The sequence below is a fragment of the Kogia breviceps genome, chromosome 1 (genome assembly GCF_026419965.1).
Source record: "Kogia breviceps isolate mKogBre1 chromosome 1, mKogBre1 haplotype 1, whole genome shotgun sequence".
NCBI classification, from domain to species: Eukaryota; Metazoa; Chordata; class Mammalia; order Artiodactyla; family Physeteridae; genus Kogia; species Kogia breviceps.
In genome coordinates, this window is record NC_081310.1 from 60322098 (window position 1) to 60345666 (window position 23569).

The 23569-nt window shown below is 43.8% G+C and overlaps 1 protein-coding gene across 2 annotated transcripts in view; it reads left to right on the forward strand.

The window, feature by feature from the left end:
* Positions 1-23569, forward strand: part of KCNH1 (potassium voltage-gated channel subfamily H member 1) — a 422184-nt gene that overhangs the window by 174187 nt on the left and 224428 nt on the right. For both annotated transcript variants that reach the window (XM_067032186.1, XM_067032191.1), the window contains exon 7: positions 5940-6369. In XM_067032186.1, the coding sequence (XP_066888287.1) occupies positions 5940-6369 (430 nt within the window). The remainder of the gene's footprint in view (positions 1-5939; positions 6370-23569) is intronic.

A 23569-nucleotide genomic window follows, 5' to 3' on the forward strand; every position in this document is an offset into this window, starting at 1 on the left:
GAGGTGGTGGCAGAACTGAAGGATAACTAGTGCACCAGCTGGCAGAAAGTGGGGACCTGGGCATTCTGGGCTGAGGGAGCAGGCACAGAGATGCCAGTATGCATCCACTGTCTGGGATGCTTGTGTTGTCTGGAGTATATGGCCAGAGGATAGCATAGCCTTTGGGTAGTAGTTGCATGTGATGCGGTGGCCACTGGGAAGGGATGGATAAAGGAAGAAGGATGAAGTGCGGATGGAGCATAAGGGAGATGTGAAAGGTGATGGGACCCAGTTGTTCATCTCTGTGAATGCCTGCCACAGAATGGGATCTTCAAGAGGTACGGGAGAGTTCAAGGAGAGGCTCAATGACCATTCCTTAAGGGAGCTCTAGAAAACTTTTCTGGGCTCAGAGGAGCTGGACTAGATGATTTCTATGCTCCCTCTCAGCTCTCAAGTTCTGTGACTATTAGGTAGAAGTATCTCTTCATTAATCATATTAGTTATTAGGTGTTTGCTAATAACTAATTAGTTATTTATTATCCCTCATTAGTTATTAGGCTTTGCTTCCTCTCTCCTTTCTTTCTATCAAGCATCCTCCACATACCAGGAGCTGAAGACGCAATAGTGAGCAAGAAGACAAAGACAGCACCATTTTAATCTCTTCCCTGTAGCATTAGCCCACGGAGTACATAGTTGGTTCTCCATAAATGATGCTTTGGGTTGAATATGAGTGAGGAAAAAATGACAAGGCAGTCATTTTGCCCTGGGTAATAAGTTCTGCTTCAGAGTAGAACTGCTTTGAAAGATGATTTCAGGAACCTCTTTATGAGGAGGTGGCGAATAAGTGGCTGCTTATATGTGTTTGATTTCTGAGTCATCAAAAAGGCTCCTTTGCCTCCCCAAATATCTCCTTCATCCAGGCTGTGGGTGCTTTGAATGCCACTATTGGAAGCTGGTTTCCCTCTGATAAAATGCAAATACTCTTGGAGAGAGGATATCCATTTACCCTCATCAGTCTTTTACACCTTAATATGAGGATTTTCTCATGGCAGAGTTTTGAGAAAAGCACATGGAGGGAAAAGGGGATCCAGAGGATGAATACTGGACATGCCAACGGTAAACTTCGTCATAGTTAGCAGTTTGGATGAACCGACCCTGGGGATGTAGTCCCTTGGCCTAGAAAAACCCATTATTATCTGTTTGCAGGTGTATGTTGGGCCAGAAATGATTATTTCTTTTGTGAGTTTTATGGTTACAAAACTGTTATTTGGGTTTTTAAAAAAATTTTAATTTATTTTTGGCTGAGTTAGGTCTTTGTTGCTGCGCACGGGCTTTCTCTAGTTGTGGCGAGCAGGGGGCTACTCTTCGTTGCAGTGCGTGGGCTTCTCGTTGCAGAGCATGGGATCTAGGCACGTGGGCTTCAGTAGTTGTGGCATGTGGGCCCAGCAGTTGCAACTCGCATGCTCTAGAGCACAGGCTCTGTAGTTGTGGTGCATGGGCTTAGTTGCTTCACGGCATGTGGGATCTTTCCGGACCAGGGATCGAACCCATGTCCCCTGCATTGGCAGGCGGATTCTTAATCACTGTGCCACTAGGGAAGTCCCGGTTTGTTTGTTTGTTTGTTTTTTTAAGGGCAATAAATCCCACCTCCTTCACCCCTACCTCAGTGAAATAATTTGTGGTAACCTAATCTGTGGTTTTTATTGCCAAGGCTATGCTCCATATGTTTTGTGTGCTCATTTGTCAGAGACAGCTAATGATAGCTTCTGTAACAAATATCCCCAAAAGTTTCAGTGGCTTACTTCAGAGGTTCCTTTTTTTATTGACATCACAATTGGTTTCAAGATGATTTGGTGGGGAGGGGGTGTTCCACATAGTCTTTCAGGTACCCAGGCCCCTTCCATGCTGTACATCCACCATCTTCAGTACTTGGCCTCAAGGAACGCATGCCAGGGGAAAGAAAGCTTGTAGAGAAAGCACACTTAACTTTTAGCTGTCTTGGCTTCGAAATGACACTCATTTCACCTCACATTCTACTGGCCAGAACTAGTTCCAGAGACCCACCCAGATGGAAAGAGGCTGGGAAATGTGGTTAGCTATGTGCCCAGCAGAAGAAAGCAGCCTCGGTGAGCCTCTGACACAGTCTCACTAGAAAGCATTTACACGTTTTCCTTCTGTCTGTGATGTATCCTAACCCTTGGGGGTTGTCATTAAGGGTATGGAGGACAAAAGAGAATAGCAGTGACCTGGAAACTGTCCAGTCCTTAGGATAGTGAAAAGTAATTCATTCTACCTGGTGAAGGGCATCATTCTGCTGCTGGATTTTTGCTAAGTAAGGGAGACCGAAGTCTTAGTTCAAAGAAATGTCTTTATGCCATTTGCTTGTTTGTTCGCTTTTTAATAGAAGTAGGAAAAGTTTAATGGAAATCTCCTTTCCCTACACCTTGGAATCACTTTGGAATAGGAGTTTTGACGTTTTGAATGTACAGCTTCTGTAATATGTTTCAGTTCCCTTTGGAGATAAAAGTACATGAGCATTTGGAGAAGTCCCACCTCCGACATTGTCTAGACAAGGGATCTAAGAGGTAGCTGCATTGTCCACATTCACATAGGAAGTTAGTGGCTTATGTGGGCATCAGACACCATTTTACATATTTCTACACTGATATTCCTGCCCCTCTCACAGTGCTATTCCCTACAGAACTACTATTTGGAGAATAGGCCTGTCCTGGTGGGACTGGAAGGAGGAGGTTCGGCCAGGTGAAATCAGGCTTCTTCTGGCTCTGAGATTCCTTGATTGATTGTGATTAAGTACATTGTGTCTGATTGTATCCCTGGCCTGAGGGAAGTGATGTAGCCTTCCAAGAATTTGTAACTTTCCCGAGAAAACAGAATCTCAGTTCTTTATTCTTCTCAGCTGTTTCTTTATTTTTATTTTAAAATTTTTTTTTGTAATTGTAAAGTAAATATATATAAGCGTAACAAAAATATAGACAAATATAACAAAAATTGCCTGTAATTCCATAACTTGACAGTGCAGCAGTAACAACTGTTAATGTTTTATATGTTTTTTCATGTGTGTTTCCTGTTTTTCAACACATAAATATTTGTATATGTATGCACAGTATAGAGTGAAATATACAATATGAAATAAATATGCAATTCTTAAAATATTTCATTACTTACTATGAAATGTTACAACCCTTAATATTATTTTATTTATTTATTTTTAACATCTTTATTGGAATATAATTGCTTTACAGTGGTGTGTTAGTTTCTGCTTTATAACAAAGTGAATCAGTTATACATATACATATGTCCCCATATCTCTTCCCTCTTGCATCTCCCTCCCTCCCACCCTCCCTATCCCACCCCCCTAGGTGGTCATGAAGCACTGAGCTGATCTCCCTGTGCTATGTGGCTGCTTCCCACTAGCTATCTATTTTACATTTAGTAGTGTATATATGTCCATGCCACTCTCTCACTTTGCCCCAGCTTACCCTTCCCCCTCCCCATATCCTCAAAGTCCATTCTCTAATAGGTCTGCATCTTTTCCCGTCTTGACCCAGGTTCTTCATGACCATTTTTTTTTTTTTTTTTAGATTCCATATATCTGTGTTAGCATATGGTATTTGTTTTTCTCTTTCTGACTTACTTCACTCTGTATGACAGTCTCTAGGTCGATCCACCTCACTACAAATACCTCAGTTTCATTCCTTTTTATGGCTGAGTAATATTCCATTGTATATATGTGCCACATCTTCTTTATCCATTCATCTGTTGATGGACACTTAGGTTGCTTCCATGTCCTGGCTATTGTCAATAGAGCTGCAGTGAACATTTTGGTACATGACTCTTTTTGAATTATTGTTTTCTCAGGGTATATGCCCAGTAGTGGGATTAGTGGGTTGTATGGTAGTTCTATTTTTAATTTTTTAAGGAACATCCATACTGTTCTCCATAGTGGCTGTATCAATTTACATTCCCACCAACAGTGCAAGAGGGTTCCCTTTTCTCCAAATCCTCTCCAGCGTTTATTGTTTGTAGATTTTTTGATGATGGCCATTCTGACTGGTATGAGATGATATCTCATTGTAGTTTTGATTTGCATTTCTCTAATGATTAATGATGTTGAGCATTCTTTCATGTGTCTGTTGGCAACCTGTATATCTTCTTTGGAGAAATGTCTATTTAGTTCTTCTGCCCATTTTTGGATTGGGTTGTTTGTTTTTTTGATATTGAGCTGCATGAGCAGCTTGTAAATTTTGGAGATTAATCCTTTGTCCATTGCTTCATTTGCAAATATTTTCTCCCATTCTGAGGGTTGTCTTTTCGTCTTGTTTATGGTTTCCTTTGCTATGCAAAAGATTTTAAGTTTCATTAGGTCTCATTTGTTTAGTTTTGTTTTTATTTCCATTTCTTTAGCGGGTGGGTCAAAAAGGATCTTGCTGTGATTTATGTCATAGAGTGTTCTGCCTATGTTTTCCTCTGAGTTTCATAGTGTCTGGCCTTACATTTAGGTCTTTAATCCATTTTGAGTTTATTTTTGTGTATGGTGTTAGGAAGTTTTCTACTTTAATTCTTTTACATGTAGCTGTCCAGTTTTCCCAGCACCACTTATTGAAGAGACTGTCTTTTTTCCACTGTATATTCTTGCCTCCTTTATCAAAGATAAGGTGACCAAAGGTGCATGGGTTTATCTCTGGACTTTCTATCCTGTTCCATTGATCTATATTTCTGTTTTTGTGCCAGTACCATACTGTCTTGATTACTGTAGCTTTGTAGTATAGTCTGAAGTCAGGGAGCCTGATTCCTCTAGCTCCGTTTTTCTTTCTCAAGATTGCTTTGGCTATTTGAAGTCTTTTGTGTTTCCATGCACATTGTGAAATTTTTTTGTTCTAGTTCTCTGAAAAATGCCAGTGGTAGTTTGATAGGGTTTGCATTGAATCTGTAGATTGCTTTGGGTAGTAGAGTCATTTTCACAATGTTGATTCTTCCAATCCAAGAACATGGTATATCTCTCCATCTATTTGTATCATCTTTAATTTCTTTCATCAGTGTCTTATAATTTTCTGCATCCAGGTCTTTTGTCTCCTTAGGTAGGTTTATTCCTAGATATTTTATTCTTTTTGTTGCAATGGTAAATGGGAGTGTTTCCTTAATTTCACTTTCAGATTTTTCATCATTAGTGTATAGGAATGCAAGAGATTTCTGTGCATTAATTTTGCATCCTGCTGCTTTACCAAATTCATTGATTAGCTCTAGTAGTTTTCTGGTAGCATCTTTAGGATTCTCTATGTATAGTATCATGTCATCTGCAGACAGTGACAGCTTTACTTCTTCTTTTCTGATTTGGATTCCTTTTATTTCTTTTTCTTCTCTGATTGCTGTGGCTAAAACTTCCAAAACTATGTTGAATAATAGTGCTGAGAGTGGGCAACCCTGTCTTGTTCCTGATCTTAGTGGAAATGGTTTCCGTTTTTCACCATTGAAGATGATGTTGGCTGTGGGTTTGTCATATATGGCCTTTATTATGTTGAGGAAAGTTCCCTCTATGCCTACTTTCTGGAGGGCTTAATATTATTTTTAAATGAGTAATGATATGGAAAAATGCTCATATGTATTTGTATACTTATACACAATATAATTAAAATAAAATTCCAATTTTATTTGTCTTATTTTTTATTTGCTTTTTAAAGGAAGTAAAAAACAAAAAAAGCTAATGGAAATCTCCCTTCCATATACCTTGGAAAAACTTCTAATTTTACTGTGCATAAGTATGCAAATATATATGAGCATTTCTCCATATTATGACTTACTTTGAAACAATGTTTTAAAGGTTGCCTTATATTGCATCTCAGGGAATACGCTGTGCTGAAGGACCAGCCCTGGTGAGTGGAGGGAAGGAGTTGTTAGTATCTTTGTTTCTTGGCCCTGACCCTGTGCTCCTCTTCTTCCAGGGCATCAGCAGCCTGTTCAGCTCTCTGAAGGTTGTCCGGCTGCTCCGTCTGGGGCGAGTGGCCCGGAAGCTGGACCACTACATTGAATATGGAGCAGCCGTGCTGGTCCTGCTGGTGTGTGTGTTTGGGCTGGCTGCACACTGGATGGCCTGCATTTGGTACAGCATCGGGGACTATGAGATCTTCGACGAGGACACCAAGACCATCCGCAACAACAGCTGGCTGTACCAGCTGGCAATGGACATTGGCACCCCTTACCAGTTTAACGGGTCCGGCTCAGGGAAATGGGAAGGGGGTCCCAGCAAGAATTCTGTGTACATCTCCTCGTTGTATTTCACCATGACCAGCCTCACCAGTGTGGGCTTTGGGAACATCGCCCCATCCACAGACATCGAGAAGATCTTTGCAGTGGCCATCATGATGATTGGCTGTAAGTATGACAGTGGCTGGCACAAGGGGCAGGGGGTGTTATGTTTGTCCATCCTTTCTGTTAGCTGGAAATAGGACAATGGCTGCAGTGCCAGCAGGATCAGGGTGGTATAGCTTAAAATAAGGGAGAGTTTTTTTTTTTTTTAAGGCTAGCTTTATAGTTTTCCTGATAATTTAAGCAGTACATGTTTACTGCAAAGAAATTTAGAAAATACAAAAGAGCACAAAGTAGAAAATAATGACCAACCATACATAATTCTACTTCTTAGAGATAACTGCTATTACCTTTTGGTGTTACAGATTATTGTCTATCCATATCTGAACACACAGAAACAGATTTTTATAGTTAAAATGAGATCATGCTATACATCTTAGTAAACTCCTTGTTCATAGGGCAGTGAATTGTGGAAGTCTTTCCATGTCAATTTAAAGATAGCTCTAGATCTGCACAGTCCAATATGGTACTAGAAAAAGAAAGTATGAAAACAAAATCTGAAATATCTCATTAATAATCTTTTGTATTGATTATACAGTAATTTTTTGTTAGAATGGGTTAAATAAAATATTCTAATACAATAGTTTCATATATCTTTTTGCTTTTTTTAATGTGGCTCCTAGGAAAGTTTTAAATCTTATTTCTGTTGGACAGTGCTTATCTAGATCAGCATTTTTGATGTCTCCTTTATGATTGAGAAATTTTCTAAATCCAAAAGAAAAAAAAAAATCTACAGGAAAGAAAAAAGTCTCTTGTTCAGTTGAGAAGTAATGGGTTTTTGGATTAACTTGACTGGACTGAAAAACAACCCTAGTTCTTGAGGAAGGTACAGTTGGTCCTCTGTATGCATGGATTCTGCATTCTCAGATGTAACCAACCAGGGATTGAAAATATTAAAAAGAAAGTTCCAGAAAGTTCCAAAAACTTGAATATGTGGCATGCCAGCAACTGTTTGCATAGCATTTACATTGTATTTACAACTATTTACATTGCATTAGGTATTAAAAGTAATCTAGAGATCATTTAAAGTATATGGGATGATGTGTATAGGTTATATGCAAATACTATGCCATTTTATATAAGGGACTTAAATATCCGTGGGTTTTGGTATCTGCAAACCTATTCATCCTGGAACCAATTCCCTGTGGACAGAAGGATGGCTGTACTTAATTTTCAAACACTTAACCATTGACCATTGTGTCGCTGTTGCTATTGCCAAGTCTGGAAACAGCCTTGGGCTGGAAACAACAATGAACTCCCCTCACTAAAGGGAGACTTAGGGAGTACTGACTAGACCTAACTGGACTGGGGAAAGCACAAGAACTTGAGTGGATTGGACTCGCTGTGAACCTGCCAGATGCACCCTGTTGGTGCTTCCATGACACATTGTGACGTGGGAGAGGACAGTCCTGTGCAGCATCAGTTTGGACGGTAGTCTGGTCGCACGCAGGCAGAAACGCTTCTGCTTGATGTGCTCCTTCAGGGTGGGGTTGATGCCTTGTTACACCAACCAGGGAATTCTAAGGCCAGGGAAACTGAGGCTTCAGTTGGTCTTGCTTTGTTCAACCCATCTGCGATCCAGTGTCCCCCTCTGCAAGTGGATTTTGTTACCACCAAGTGTCTTGTTTGCTGCTTGCTGCCTCCTTTTTTTGCAATTACCTCATCAGGTCTGATGCCTTCTTTTCCTAAAAGCCCCCTCTGCCAGGCCCAGAGCTTGCCTCTGAGTGTTTACTCAATGTGTCTAAGGCATAATTGATTTGTGGGAAGTGTGTGCAGTGGAGCTTTTGGGTCTGCTACTTTCTTTAAAATGGGTTTTAATAGAGATGATTGCCTGACCATGGGAAGCAGCCGTTAAGTATCTGTGGGTGGCTAATTGCTTTAGCTTAATTAGAACTTGAGGTGCTTTCTCATGTCCTGTAAAAGGATTTAAAACCTTTGCTTTTCTAGAACTATTTCAGCCTTAACATCTCCAGGTTTCTAGGCTGTGCTTGCAGCATTTTGTGAGCCTTGGGGCAGCAGTAAACAACCAGATGCACCATGCTCGGGGCACAATTTCTCTTAGAGGGCAAGATGAGACGCCCTGTCAATCGAAATACTCATTATATGCACTACAGAAAATTTGCTATGGGTGGTCACTTAGGAAATGGGCTCCATTTAATGAGCTCCCCAAAGGCTTTCAAATGTGAGGAGACTTCCTTGCAGCTTTTTACCTGGAAGAAAAGAAAAGAAAGAAAACAGCTCTGGTGGCATATGAGGATAAGCTGTTTTTCCAAAACCGTTCTCCTCTGGAGAGCGTGATTTCCTGACTATAGTCTCTAAGGAAAACCCAAACAATTATTATCACCTCTTTTCTCTCCCCACCTTCTCAGAGCTTTGTGATGTTTCCATTTCTTTTTTTAAAAAAGTGTAATAAGCAGGCAGTCACCTCTGCATTATGCAGCGAAGTATGATATTTAAGTAGGCAAGTCAGCTTAATAGTTGCCCCATTTCCTGATCACTTGCTATTGGCCAGGTGCTGTGATAAGTACTCTACATACAACTACTGTTGGCAACAACTCTATGCCTTAGAGATTATTAAGTCCATTTTACAAGGAAATGGAAGCTCAGAGAAGTTAACTGCTTTCCCCAGAATACAGGGCTGGTAAGCAGGGCAGACAGGATTCATGTCCAGAACTCCCTGAATTACAAGCCCGGCTCTCCCCACGGCACCCACCTGTGGTGGCGTGGGCTGAGAACACAGACTCCAGCAGCCTGCCCTCACTGGCACACTCACACTTTGAAAATTCTCTCCATAAATTTGAACAAACTGGCAGTTTCTGCAGTGGAAAGTGTTTGTACTCTTGCCTATTGTTGTTTTAAGAACAAGATTACGGTACAGACTCAGCAGACCAGGTGCTTCAGAAACCAACCATTTTTTCAGCAACCTGTCACTTACAATTACAGCTCTTCCCCTTTCCGTGTGACATCTGACAAATTCTGGTGCTAACAACAGAGTTATTGCGCTCTGTGTAATGTGGTGGTAATTATCCTTGTAAACTCACATTCCGAACAACCTTTGTTCAGGACAGCTGCTGATGTCTTATTAGACTTATGGGGTTCTCTTTTATCTTGCTTTGCCTGTATGCACATATGCATGCTTGCATCCTTACTGCATGGTTCACGGGATTGGATAATCCCAGAAGTAGGATCTCGGGCAACAGAGAGCACTGACCGCAGCCTGCATTTATGCCAAAGGGTCAGTGCCTCTGCCTCTCCGTCCCTCCGGCAGTCAGGCCAGCATTCCTCAAGGAGAGTAGAGAGACACAAAGCCAATGGACTTTGAAGTACTGGTAACATTGTGATTTTCTCCTCTTTGCATTGAATTTTACATGCATTGGTAGTAGTATTTCTTGACTATTCTGTTGCCCTGTATTAACCATATTATAGATTATCCAGAAACCTCTGTTGCTTCTCCTGTCTGTGCTCTGTTACTGAATATCTTATTATAACTTGGCTAATTCCCCAGAGGATGCCAGGAAGCTGGAAAACTGAATATTTTCGAGCTTGCCCACCTTTCTCATTTCTGATTTAGAAAAAGAAAACTGCAGTAGGAAGAGGTGAAGACTTGGCTAAAATGAGCATTTGTGATCATCTCTGGGTGTAGATGATCTGTGGTGTCTCCAAATGCCTGGTTGTATGTCTGACTTCCACTCTGGAGTCTTGACCTGGGTCGGGGGCAAGCCAGCCCTCCCCTGATCCTGCTGCCATCCTCACCTGGGTCTTTGGTGATCTCCAGCAAGGGCTCACACTGAGGTGTGATGGGTGGATTCCCTCTTTTGCACATCTGGTCCGCCTGTGTGTTGTTGATGCTGAGAGAAACACAGGCCACTCTGGCCCTCAGTGTGTCACCTGGGAGAGGATGCCCCCACTCAGCAGGCACATACTGAGTGCCTCCCTTGATGGACTCTGAGGGTTGGAGACTGTACCTGTGGGTGTCACTGCCAGGAGTCAGTGGTATAGTGGTGGTAGGGGCTGTGAGTATGACAGAGATGGTGGCCCTGCTGCCCACCAGCCAGTGACTAAGACCTGGAGGTGGAGCCTCCCCTGTGGGCTGAGCCTTGCCGGGGCCTTTGAGGGGCCCCCTCCAAGGGGGGGGAGGGATTGCTGGGGGTGGGGGAGAGTCCCTTTATCTGGGAGTATCCTTCCCAGGTTAGGGACATGACCCTGTCTGGGGGATACTCTCCAGGGAGAATTTGATGGTGAAGTGACAGTTCCCATTTTCTTAATATGGGCTTTGTGCTTTTCCTGTTCTCTCCTCATAATGTCATTGCTGTCATCCTGTCATTATAATTAAGCCACATTTGTTTACTTTCTCTCTGATAATGGCAGGGGGTCTAGACGTCATACTCCTATTCCAGACACTCTCCATCCCCCAGCACTACACGACACCTGTCTCTTTGAATTTTTTTTCCTCCCCCATCTCAGCTCCTTAAATCCAGAGCAGAATGTCAGTGTTGAAGGGACCCTTGTGAGTATCTATTTAGTCCACAGCAGCTCCTCCTAGTTCTTCTGCTGGGCCAGATCTCATCCTGATCTGTGCTTCAGTCAACTTCCCCTACTCCCTCCCCTGGGTGGGGGGCTAGGAGCTCTAAGAGAGTAACTGGGCTCAGCCCTGGGGTCTCCTTATATCACTTCCTTTCTTGGAGGGAAGGGACACTAGTAACCTGCACCCCGCACCTTTGACTCTACCACCTCACCCCCATACAGTATGCTTTGTGGCCCCCTTTCAGCTTAGATGATTATTTGGAAGCTTTTCCCTGGCTCCTTCAGGATTTTGTTTAAACATTCTTATTTCTTTTCACTCACCTTTGCTGAATATGCCTTTTTGCATTCTATGCCAATATACTGTTTTTTCCAAAATGACTGGGCACATCTCCCTGGAGGCTGTAAAGATACTCTTAGGAGACTTCAAACACATAACAGACTCTTAATAAATATGTATGGTCTTGTTGAATCCAAACAATTGAGAAGGTTCTGGAGTTTTAGAAGCGGTATTCAGTGATACTGGCAAAACGTCTTTATTAGTTAGGATACAGGTTCTGTTACTGGGCAGAGACACAGTAATAGTAGCATCAACAGGGTTTATGTTTCCTAAAAGCTTAGGGCTGGTCTGGCTGCTCTGCAGTCATCAGAGACCAGGTTTCTCTGATGTCTTAAATACATGACTTCCATATTGGGATCCCATATGGCCGTTCCAGCTTTGGCCATATGTTCTTTTTCCAGAAAACAGAAAGAAGGGGAAGGCTGGCTGAACTCTTTCCTTTTGAGAACAAGACTAGGAAGTTGTGCATATTGCCTTTGTTCATATCACATTGGCTGGCACTTGGTAACCTGGCCACACACCTAGCTGCAAAGGAGGCTGGGAAATGTAGTCTTCTGGGTGGTCATGTATCCAGGTAGGAATACAATAATATAGACAAGGAGAACAGTTAATGAGGGATGACCAGCAGTGTGTGTCTACCTCAGCTTTTCTCCCTCTCCTCATCTCCTCTCAGTTGATACCAGCAAACATTAGCCCTCCATGACAGGCAGGCCCTGTTGGACCTTCATCTCTGAATTGTTAGTTGAGAGATTTGGGTTCAAGTCCTAGATCGGCTCTCTGCTTTAGGTTGTACCCTTTCATTTCCTGTGGATTAGGGGTAAGAAGCTCTCCTGACCATCTCACCTAGTTGAAGTGAGAACTAAATGAGATAATGACTTAGGATAGCTCTTTGAAACGTTGAAAAATCTACATTCAGGTGTCATGATTTTATTGTTAATAGCGATTGTTTCTTGCTCATCTCAGTTAATTTTTTTCCTTCCTGTTCTTAGAAAAAAAAAATAATGATTGCTGCTCCCTTCTCAGGAGCATGGGAATGCTGTTTAATTTCATTTTGGGTTTATGTTTATTTTGGGAAATGGGGCAGTGTCCAGAATGCTATAGCAGAAATAACTATTCATTTCTCATTTATTCTTAGAGTTTTTTTCCTAGCCAGCAAATCAGCTTATTTTTCTTTAGAACCTGATTTTTTAAAAAGGTCTGTCTGCCATTCTGCATTTCAGGTGGGTCTCCCCATCTTTAATACAACCTCAGGCTACTTTCTGTCCTCTGCACCTCTGCCGCCTCTCCTCCAGAAGACCGTCTCTGGTTACTCCCTCCTGGTTCTCAGCCCTTCATTGTCTCCATACTTTTAGGGCTGAAAGACCCTGCTTTGGGTTTACTTACTTGCACTTAAGAGTCACACTGCTCTGTAAATATTCTTATGACTTCATAGTTATCGTTCTTGTCTCAAGTGTATTTCTGACTGGCTCCTGTGAAACTCTAGGCTCCCAGAGGGCAGGACCTGTGGGTCTCCCTGCCCTTCCACTTCTCCTTGGTGCCTGGACACATACTGTTGGAATGCGGGGAAGAGCACAGGCTTTAGAACTGGCCAGTTCTTTAGAACTCTACTTTGTAAGAAAAAAAAAAAAATTTTTTTTAAATTGAAATATAGTTGATTTACAATGTAACAGTCTCTGCTGTATAGCAAAGTGACTCAGTTATACACATATATACATTCTTTTTCTATTTTCTCTTCCATTATGGTTTATCACAGGATATTCAGTATCGTTCCCTGGGCTAAACATTAGGACCTTGTTGTTTATCCACTCTTTATGTAATAGTTTGCATCTACCAACTCTATAAACTCCCAGTCCATCCTTCTCCCTCCCCCTCTCCCCACTTGGCAACCACAAGTCTGTTCTCTGTGTCTGAATTTGTTTCTGTTATGTAGATAGGTTCATTTGTGTCATATTTTAGATTCCACACATAAGTGATAGCATATGATATTTGTCTTTCTCTTTCTGACTTACTTCACTTAGTATGATAATCTCTAGTTGCATAGAACTCTACTCTTGATTAATGCTTTGAACCTTGGCAGTTTCCTCCACTGAAAATGGAGATGCCAGCCCCTCCCTGATCATATTTGCAGGCTGAAAAGATGAAATGATGCCATGTACCTAGCACAGTGCTTCACTCATAGGGTGTTCAAACAATAGTAGTTCTCTCCCTGGCCGTACTCCACTCCCCCATTCCCTCTCTTGTACTACATTTCTAGGACTCATCAAAGTATGATGCTTCTCAGTCATTTGTTAGTCCTTTGGGTATGCTCCACTTTACACAGATTTGAACTTGCATAAAATATCAGGTGCATTGCGGTGTTTAATGTACAGGCCATTAAAATGTGTATATCTGGATGTGAGGTTCCCTAGATACAAAGCTTCTCTTAAAAAAAAAAAAAAAAAAAAAAAAAAAAAAAAAAAAAAAAATTGGCCTGACTGCAGAACAAGTTAGGGGAAGCTCTTAAAGGAGGAGAAAGTCATTTGTGTGGTGGGGAAGCATCCCTTTCCAGACCTGACTGGCAGGATTTTCACTGGGTGGGAAATGGTACCACATGGAGTGATAGTGCTCTCCCTGGAGGAGAGAAGGGACTAGAAACACTCACGCGCTGAGCACCAAGATATGCCGATGCCATGCTGGGAACTCTACTCAACAACCTCATACGTGGGCTTTATTATTCCTGTTTTGCAGGTAAGAAAACTGAGGTTCAGAAACGCAACGTAACTTATCTGAGATCACAGTGTAAGAGGTGGCTGAACTGGGTTTTGAACCCAGTTTTATCTGACCTCAGAGTTTCACTTTGTTGCCTCCCTTGCTGATTTATGTTGAATGTTGGGTAGGAGCAAGTGTTCTCGTCAGTGTGAGTGTTGTTGGGGGCAGGGAAAAGAGTTAGAGAAGGGGGCTGTGGAAGGATTGCAGAGAGGGCGGGCGCGCTTTCCCTGGAAGCCTTGTCTGTTATTTTAAATGATAATTAATGGTGACAAAAATATCTGACTGTGTGTTGTGGGAAGACACTGGATCACTTGTTCGTAGCTGGATTACTGCACTGGGCAGAAGCGTTTACAACAATAGTCTTAGATGTTAGGAAATTCTGATAGTGGGAAGCCAACTGGACGAGGGGTATTGTCTCTGACCTTGTGGGTACCCATGTCATTTGCAAAATCCTCTTTCTCTTTTCAAATGTAATTTTCATCCAAGTGGGAGCTATCCTGTGGAGATGTTGCTGTAGTCAAGTCTTTTGTTTCTTTGTCTGTTGTCTCCTTTGAAATTCTCAATACTCCAGGGACAGGTAGTATTCTCTGTTTTTTTTGGATAAGGAAATTGTGGAGTAACTTGCCAAAGGTCACACAGCTAGTTAGAAGCAAAGCTGGCCTCAAGCCCCTGTCATCACTCCCAGCTCAGTGCTTTCCCTGCATTTCCAGATCACCATGGTAGCAGTTGGTGCTGGTAGCCATGGATCACAAGTTATGCCACTAGGCTGTGGCACCTGGTTCCTTTGTGGGATGTCCTCAGAGCTTGGTGAGAAGAGGTGAAGGTGGATGAAGAGTGGTTTACCTCCATTCTATTTTCAGCAAGGAACTTGACTAATCAAGTTTCACACCTCTTCAGCTGCTTTTTATCCAGCCTTTATTGTGGCTCTTGAGTGCTAGGCTGACGGCTACAGACAGCTAGGGTGAAATCATACAGTGGAGAAAATCATGTTCCTTTCCTTCTTTAAAATTGGTAAGGGGAGGAAAGCCCACCAGGGAAATGTTTTCTAAAAAATACGTGAATAAGTATGGTCCCTAAGAAGACAAACATTAGATTTACCTGCCAGTTGCCCAGAACCTCAATCAATCAAGTCTGAGTACCTCTTTATTTGGTTAACAAACATTTCTTAAGTGTCTGCCATGTGCCAGGCATCATGAGTACTGAGGATGGAGCATTGAATGAGAGAGATGTAAGCTCTGCCCTCATGGTGCTTATGGTCTGCTGCGGGGGACCAGATCAGTAAATAAGAAATAGCTGTGAAGTGAGATGAGTCTCTACTAAGTAAAGGACAGGTTGTTATGGAAGCATGTGCAGGGGCCCCTCACACAGTCAGGGGTCAAGGAGCAGGGTCAGGGAGTATAGACCCCATTTATTTGGGAAGAACTCTGGGCCCAGCCCTTGCCAAGATTTTTCTCATTGCATCTTTTAATGCAGATGTCTCTCCAGTCAGACTTCAGCTGCCTGGGGTCGGGGGCTGTGTGGGCCATTATGTGGTCCACGGTGGGCTCAGTAAATATTGAATGAATGCAGTAAAGGAGTTAAAATAAGACATCATCCCTTCCTCGATTTGCTTGCAATCTAGTTTGGGAAATACTAATGAAACAGGAGAAACCATGTGAAGCTGGAAAGCAGTGAATGTTCGTGGAATAAGTGGAGCCAATTTGTGCTTTCAGACTTCTGGGAGACAGTGATCATTTCTATAAAGTGGAGGTAAGAGTGGCATTAAGGAGATTTTACTTAGCCAGTGAATAATGGGTAGGATTTGTGTGACGTACAGGTGGAGAGGCAAGCATAGCACTAATAATGATGTTAGTGAGCATATGCTATGTGTAGGACACGTTATACATATTCTTCATTAAGTCTTCTGATGCTGCTATGTCACAGGTGTTATTATTCCAGTATTACAGGTGAGAGAACTGAGGCTGGAAGAGTTCAATTATCTTCCCCTGGGTCAACCTTATGATGACTGGTAGAGTCAGAATTGAAACCTCGATTTCCAATCCCAAGTTCATTGTCCACCAGACTGCACTGGTGACCATGACCATGGCCATGAAGCAGAAGGCTGCAGGGAAAGCAGCACTTCCTGCCAAGTAGGACAGTGGAAAGAGAGGAAGGTCGGAAGGAAGGAAAGAAGCAAAGACACGCCGATCTGAGAGGGGCTGAGTGCCCACTGTGTGCCTCCTGGCTTGTCAGCCTCTTAGATTCCTTCCTGCAGGAGGCTAGTGCTTGGTGACCACCTCCGACAGCCCGTCACATGCCAAGAGACAGGGATTGCAACAAGTAGCAGTAAGGCTCAGCTGCTGAAGTATTTGAACACCAGATCTTAATCTTTTAGTCTGTCATTTAGAAAAAAATCACTGGCTTGCAGATTTTATTGTTTTGCTTGGAGGATACCACCAGGGACTTCTGCATTCTATCACTCAGACTAAAGGTGCTGCAGCCACGGTATTGGTCAGCTTGTCTCCATCAAAGACCGCCCCCTTTTCCTGGACAGCTCCCTTGTGAATTGATGCTACCAGAGAGAAGACTAGATAAGGAGGATGGTTTCTGAAAGCTAATCTTCACTGCCATCAAAACCTGTCAGGCTGCACGTGCAAAAGACATTAGGTCAGGAACATAATTTTAATTTCTGAGATCATTATGACAGAGGCAGTCCATGGTACCAAAAGAGATAAGCATGGGTACAAATCCTTGGTTCCACAACTTAATAGTCAAGTGAATAAGGTACTTAATTCCTGAGCCCGTTTCTTCATTTGTAAAATGGGGATGATGCACTTTCACTGGCATAAATGAAAGTAAAGGGTCTTCCCTTTCAGAATGTTTCCGTCTGGTGCTCAGCCTGGAGCCATAGATGGCAGGTTGGTTGATGGTGATGCCATTCTCCCAGCACCTTTAGTCTGCATGTTTCGCTTAACAGTTCAGCCAGGGACATTGGCTGGGGTTTTAGAGGAGGAGGAGGAGGTGTTGTGTTCAAAGGTGGTAATGGAATTAGGGTAGCACAATGCTTTGCATACGGAAGAGCTTGACAATGGTTTGTTGGTGGAACTAGACATCAAGACAAAAATCTTCTAGTGAGGATGCTGCAAAATGAGGAGCTGTCGGGGCTGACTCCATAAATCCTCACCTGATAGTGACTTTGCAAACTTGAAAAATGTTTCCACTTTCACTTTTCCCCATTGTGGTCCTCTGTGCGTGTGTGAGAGAGAATAATTTTAGTTCTTGTCAGCTAGAGGTCTGGCTCTGAATCATAGCTACATGGTGATAAAAACCCACTGTCACTGCAAAAAAGCTTGGCAAGGAGAGAGGTCTTGGTAGGAAGAGCAAAATCAGAGCAGGAGGCTGAGAAAGAAAATCAAATCTGTGAAAAACTGCCAGTGAGTTTTGTAGAGCTGCAGTGCCCTACTTGTAGCACTAACCCCGTGCAGCAGAGTGACCCTTTGTTCCTCCTTAGGGATGGGAAGAAGGGCTGGGCTGGGCTGGAATGGGGGTGGCAAAGCTAGAGCAGGGGAGGGGGTCCCTCATCCTGATCATAACTGCAGAACTGAGGGCCAGGCCCCCTTCTCCGAGCTCCCTGGGTTAGAGATGAGGGAAACAGAATGCACCCATTGGAGAAACAGCAGAAACTCTAAAGGGTCCCTGCAAAGCAAGGCACAAATGCACAGCTTAACGGAGAACAGCAGGCTGACTGCAGCTCTGCAGAGACAGCAGAAAGCAAGGGGAGCTCTCGGGCCACGGGGCTATCTGTCAGGCCTGGACTTGCCACAAAGCAAGTGGAAAGGCAGGGAAGAAGCAGAAGCCACAGGTTCTCCTCTGGCAGTCTTTTTGATTCCATCCCTCCTGGGAAACTCAGGTGTTTAATTACACTGAGCTGAACTCACAGGCAGACACTGGAGGCCTTGGCTGGAACCCAGCATCTTAACATGTAGACGGGAGGCAGATTTCTGAGCACACGGTGGAATGTGTGATCTGGGCCTTTGGTCTTTGCTTCTCTCTCTCCCTCCCTCCCTCCCTTCCACAAGTATTTATTAACCCCCTACTGTGTGCCAACCACTTAGAAATGGTGAAGACATATGGATAATCAGTCATCCTTTTTCTATGATAATTAACCAGATCTCCAGTTATCTCGTGGGTACTTACAGAATTTTGGAATTGAGAAGGACCTCAGGTGTCAGCAAGGTCACCTACCAGTTAGATCCCTGAATCTCTTGCCTGAAGTTTGAATGCCCCCAGGATGGGGCCATTCTACTTCCAGATAAGCTCAAGGGTGAGAATTTCCCTCTTATATAAAGCTAAAATTCCCTCCCTGTGGATTTCACCCATTGTTCTTGGCTCTTTACTCCTGGGACTTTGTGGGAGAAATATAGCTTTTCTCTTACACAGCAGTGCTTCAAACATTGGAGAACTATTATGTCTGCCTTCAGGCTTCACCTCTTCAAGACGGATAAAACCAACTTCTTCTCCGTGGTTGTGAGAACTTTCTCCATCTAGATAATAATGATTTTTTTGTGTCTCTCTTATGAGGACTAAACTCAGTTGTCTGCCTATAGTTTGACTAGAGCAGAACTGAGTGGGACCATTGCTTTCCTCATGTGAAACCACATTTATAGATTGAAAGAGCATCAGAACTAGAAGAGGTCTTAGAGACCATCTGTTCTAACAGCATCATCATGCAGCTGAAAAGGTGAGGCCCAGAGAGAGGAGGTGACTCAACTAGTTAGTGGCAGAGCAAGAAAAGGACTTAAGTCTCCAAAACCCCCAGTCCTCCAAGGTTTGAGCACTTTCCATCACACCTCACCGCATCTCAACATCTCTTGAGCCTGCTCTTATTTCAAATTTGTCTTTTTGACTACTACATGATACTGTTAATTAAAATTCACTGGCACCAGCTAGAAGTCCTGAGTTATTCCGTAGGTTCTACTGTGAACTATGTTTCTACCATCTTCAGCTTTTCTAGTTAGCTTTTTGGGGCCAAGTCCATGATCTGACATTTTTCCAAATGTGTCTCCCCATTTTCCTTGGCTGCACACAGCTGGGGATATAGTCATGGGACAACGTCACTGTAGTAGGAACGAAACAACAATTTCTTTTTCTCTCCCTTTTCATCAAGATCATTTGAACCTAGCTTATGGTTTAAGAGGTAAGAATGATGCCTCATGATCACTCAGGAGTGACTGTAGATGCCTTCTGCTTCCACCTGGTACGTAGTATCCATTTTCCTTCCTTGGTCCCTCCTGTCACTTATGACATGGTTCCCCAGTTGCGACCTCCATCCTGCTGAGCTGTGGATCTTTTTCTCTGCCAAAGCGCTGATGTTACTCATTCCATGTCACCAGCAATGACATGCAGGAGCTCTGGACTTTGCTCCAGTGTGAGTGAAATGCCCTCCTCCCACCTGTGCTAAACTCTGGCACCAAGACAGAACAGGATCACATTATGTTGCCATTAATAGAACACTTTCATTTGTCTTCCTTTAAAATTTTTTTTTCTTTTAATTCCGGTTTCTTTTCTTAAACCCTGACTTGGATGCTCTTAGTTTGGGATAGAAGACACCATGTATGCTGTCCTCTCTCTCTCTCCTGCTTTCTCGCAGAATCTCACCTTATCCCAAGTTCCTAGACAAAGCTTGTGCTTGGCAAGCGTGTGTATATGGAGAAACCACATTTCTACCATTCTTTGCTTTTACAATTGGCTTTTTGGACCCAACTCCATGACTACCAGTAGGGTGAACCCTTCCCCACTGGGGTACAACTTCATGACGCTGTAGGAGGGCCTTTGTTCCCTTACTACTTGGAGGTCTTAACCCTGGAAAGCACCTTTAATTCCCCACACCGCTCTCATCTGAGCGGCTCCTGGAGCCTTGCATGTAAATTTCAGCCTTTATGTCCCCGTGTGCTTGGATGCAGCTTTGACCAAATTACAATTTTAGATTTATTTTTGATTATTTGATTGTCAGATATATGATTTGCAAATATTTTCTTCCATTCTGTGGGTTGCCTTTGCATCTTCTTGATGGTGTCCTTTGCACAAAGTTTTTAATTTTATGAAGTCCCGTTTTTCTGATTTTTTTCTTTTGCTGCTTGTGCTTTTGCCATGTTTAAGGATGGTGATCTTTAATCTACCCATTATTGGTAGATTATGGTTATTATTGTTATTACCTCCTTTGCCTCAAGTCATCCATGAATTTGATCGACATGTCATCAATTGGAGAGTGTTCTGAGCCATTTAATTATTCCTTCACGTTCTACTGTGTAATAGCAGTACATACCCTGGTAACACTCTCTCCTCCCACTACTTCTGAAACTTACAGGGAAGCTTCCTAAATCTATCAGAGAATCGGAGTGAATGTGCCAAAAGTGCTGAATTGATAGCAAGACGCAGCTCATAAATTCACAACTTTATTATGGATAGGATACTTGGAGACGCTGCTTTGTGAATTTCACCCACGGAATGTCTCTTTTTCCCATTGGTAAAAGGAGACATGGGAAATGGTTCTGAAACTATCTTAATTTTTCTGGGATACTGCTGAAAGCTGGAACCGAGATGGTCACTGGGTGGAATGACAATCAGCATTGCTCGCCAGGGGAGGATCCTGAGTGTTACCTGAGTCTGGGAAGGGGGCACGTGGTGTTGAACGGGGCTATCTGACCCAGCAGCATCTTGTCATCGGGTCCCCTGGCACCAGGTCTGCCACGATGCTCTGGCAGCCAAAGCGGGCGGCTGCTCACCCCGCATTCAATCACAGTCAGCTGGGCCCTGGAGACTTGACTGTTTCTAATCCCCAGGCTTAGAAGCTGAGCACAAGGCCTGGGGCAGGGAGGGGACTAGCATAAGGTCACATGCTGACCTTTCCACAGCCGGCCCAGCTGAAAATAGCACGTGGGAGGGACTTCCGTCTCCAGGAGTTCAGACCTGACTGTGCCTCTCTCGCCTGCATTGCCCCTTTAGCCAGCTGCACCCCTGCGACCCTGAAACCAGCTGAGACAGAGAAATTGAGAGGAGTGTGCAGGTGAGGCTTGATATGAGGGAAGTAAATGCTTACACTGGTGTTAGTGGATTTGATTCAGGGAGAATGAAAATAGGAATTCTAGTTCCCCACGTTGATACACTGCTTTGCAGTAAACAGAGTATATTGTATACATTATGCCACTTAATCCTCGTAGTAACACAGTTGAGAAAGTGAGGCTCGGAGTGGCTTACCGACTTTCTCCCATAACACAGCTACTGAGTGGAAGAACCAGAGCTTACATCAAAGTGTTCCGAGGTGTCCCCTGGGCACCCCACAGCTGCCCCTTTGGGAACCGCACTAGGACCAAGGAGCAGCTGCGCCAGTTCCACTTTGTTCTTTTTTCACTGAGATGAAAGACGTGAGCCTCACAAAGAGCTCTCTTGTTTGAAACTCTCAGTGTGAACTGTTTATTATTAGCAATAGTCTGAGTCCACTGGCCTCAGGGCCACATGTCAGGAACTGAAGGCCGATTGACCGTAGAGGAGGACCAGTGCTCTGCTTTGGGGAGGGGTCTGTGTTGGCTATTTGCACCGTGGTCAGTATAAGAGAGGACAATTGACCACAAGCCTCCAGTGCTCTGTGTCTGGAAGCTCAGTACCGGGATGTCTTGCTTTGCTATGTTTGGAACAGTCAGGATAATGACATTGCTGACGATGATATTAAGAGCTGTTCAGTTTTACTGGACACTTACTATAGAGCAATGTTTCTTAACTCCTAATGACTCATTTAAACCTCACGATGCTATGAAATTGGACTATTACCATCATTCCCATTTTACAGATATGAAAGTAGAGGCACAGAAAGGTGATAAGTCGTTTGCCTCAAATCAGCTGGGAAGTGGAAGACCTGGGGTTCACAGACTCCAGCTGCAGGTGCTCAGACCTACCCTGTGCCAGATCCTGGCGGTACAGGTGTGGCTCTTTCTTCCCTCTGTGCTCTTTGCCCCTGCTTCTGCCTCTCTAAGGGGCTGAAGGTGTGGGGAGTCGTGAGGGAGGGCAAAGTGATGGAGACCCTCTGATGAAAATAGGCAATAGAGATGTTCTTCTCTTCTCCTTGCATTCCCTTAGCCGCTCACTCTCCGTGTGGCTTTGGGAAGTTCCCAAAGCCAAGGGTTATCTTCTGAGCTTCAGTTTCCTCATCTGCAAAATGGAGATGATAATGTCTACTTGGCAGGGTGGTTGTGAGGTGTAGATGTAATGTCTGTGAAATCCCTGAGAGGGGGCTTGACACAGAGTCGGTACCAAATAAATAGGGCTGGAGTTATTAATCAGTGTTGTTATTCCTCTTCCTCCTCCTCTCTGTCCCCAACCCAGGTGGAGATGTGGGTATTGCCTAGTGAGCAAAAAGTTGTCTGACCCCAGGTCACTTTCAAAAAGGGTACAGAGGCCCATGAACTGAGAGAAGGTGGCTGCCCCCATGCACCCTGGCTCCAGAGCCTTCTCCTCTTGTGAAATGGCAGGCATTATTCACTTATTCATACCATTGGCCTTTGAGATAAATAACAGTGCCCCGGGCTGCCCTGGTGGTGCAGTGGTTGAGAGTCCACCTGCCGATGCAGGGGACACTGGTTCGTGCCCCGGTCCGGGAAGATCCCACATGCCGCGGAGCGGCTGGGCCCGTGAGCCATGGCCGCTGAGCCTGCACGTTCGGAGCCTGTGCTCCGCAACGGGAGAGGCCACAACGGTGAGAGGCCTGCGTACCGAAAACAACAACAACAAACAATAACAACAACAGTGCCCCAAAGAGAATTTCTCCATGTTTTCCACTGAGTTTCTCAACCCTCCCTCCTGAGCTATGAGTCCAGTAAAGATGGAGCCCTTGCATGGTGGGGATGGAGAGAGGGGAGGCCTGAGGAGAGAGCGTCATGGGACCAGCGGGGACAGAGCCTGAGAAGGATGCTGTCTTGCACTGCGTGGAGGCTTCTGCGAGGTCACCACTTTGCAGGGCTTACTCAGCTGCTACTTTCCCCCTTTAATCAGACTTTTTGCAAAGTAGCTATCTCATTATTTAAATAACCTCCAGTTGAATGTTCTCACATTCATAACTTAATGACCTTAATTATGCATATTAGTGAGAAAATACTTGACATGGCTTTGCCGTTGCCTGCTGCATTCCCAGGTTCCTCAGAGGCCATGAGTTGGGCTTATAGGTGCATGTTTCCAGGTACGTAAAGCGATCACGGAACAAGAGATCTACTGAAGGGCTATAGGCCTTTCCATGCTGACTGCAGCTCACTGTCCTCAGGCTGGGCATCTTGGCAGGCTGTCTCCCTCTTAGGGGTGGAGATGAGGAGAGACAGATGTTGGTGATGTGCCCACTTCAATGTCTGCCCCCAAGGGGCAGTTCTCCTTTTCCGTGCCGCTATGATTTACCACCTGGAGACAGGAAAGTAACCCCCATCTCTCCCTTCCTGAGAGAGGCAGATACTTGGGGTAAATTTGAGATTTACTCTGTAACTTAGTTCAGAACTTTCCAGAGAGAACTTCAGTGGGAAAAACCTCAAGGGTTGACTTGCATATGTTACTCTAAACAGGAGGTAAACAGGGCCTTAA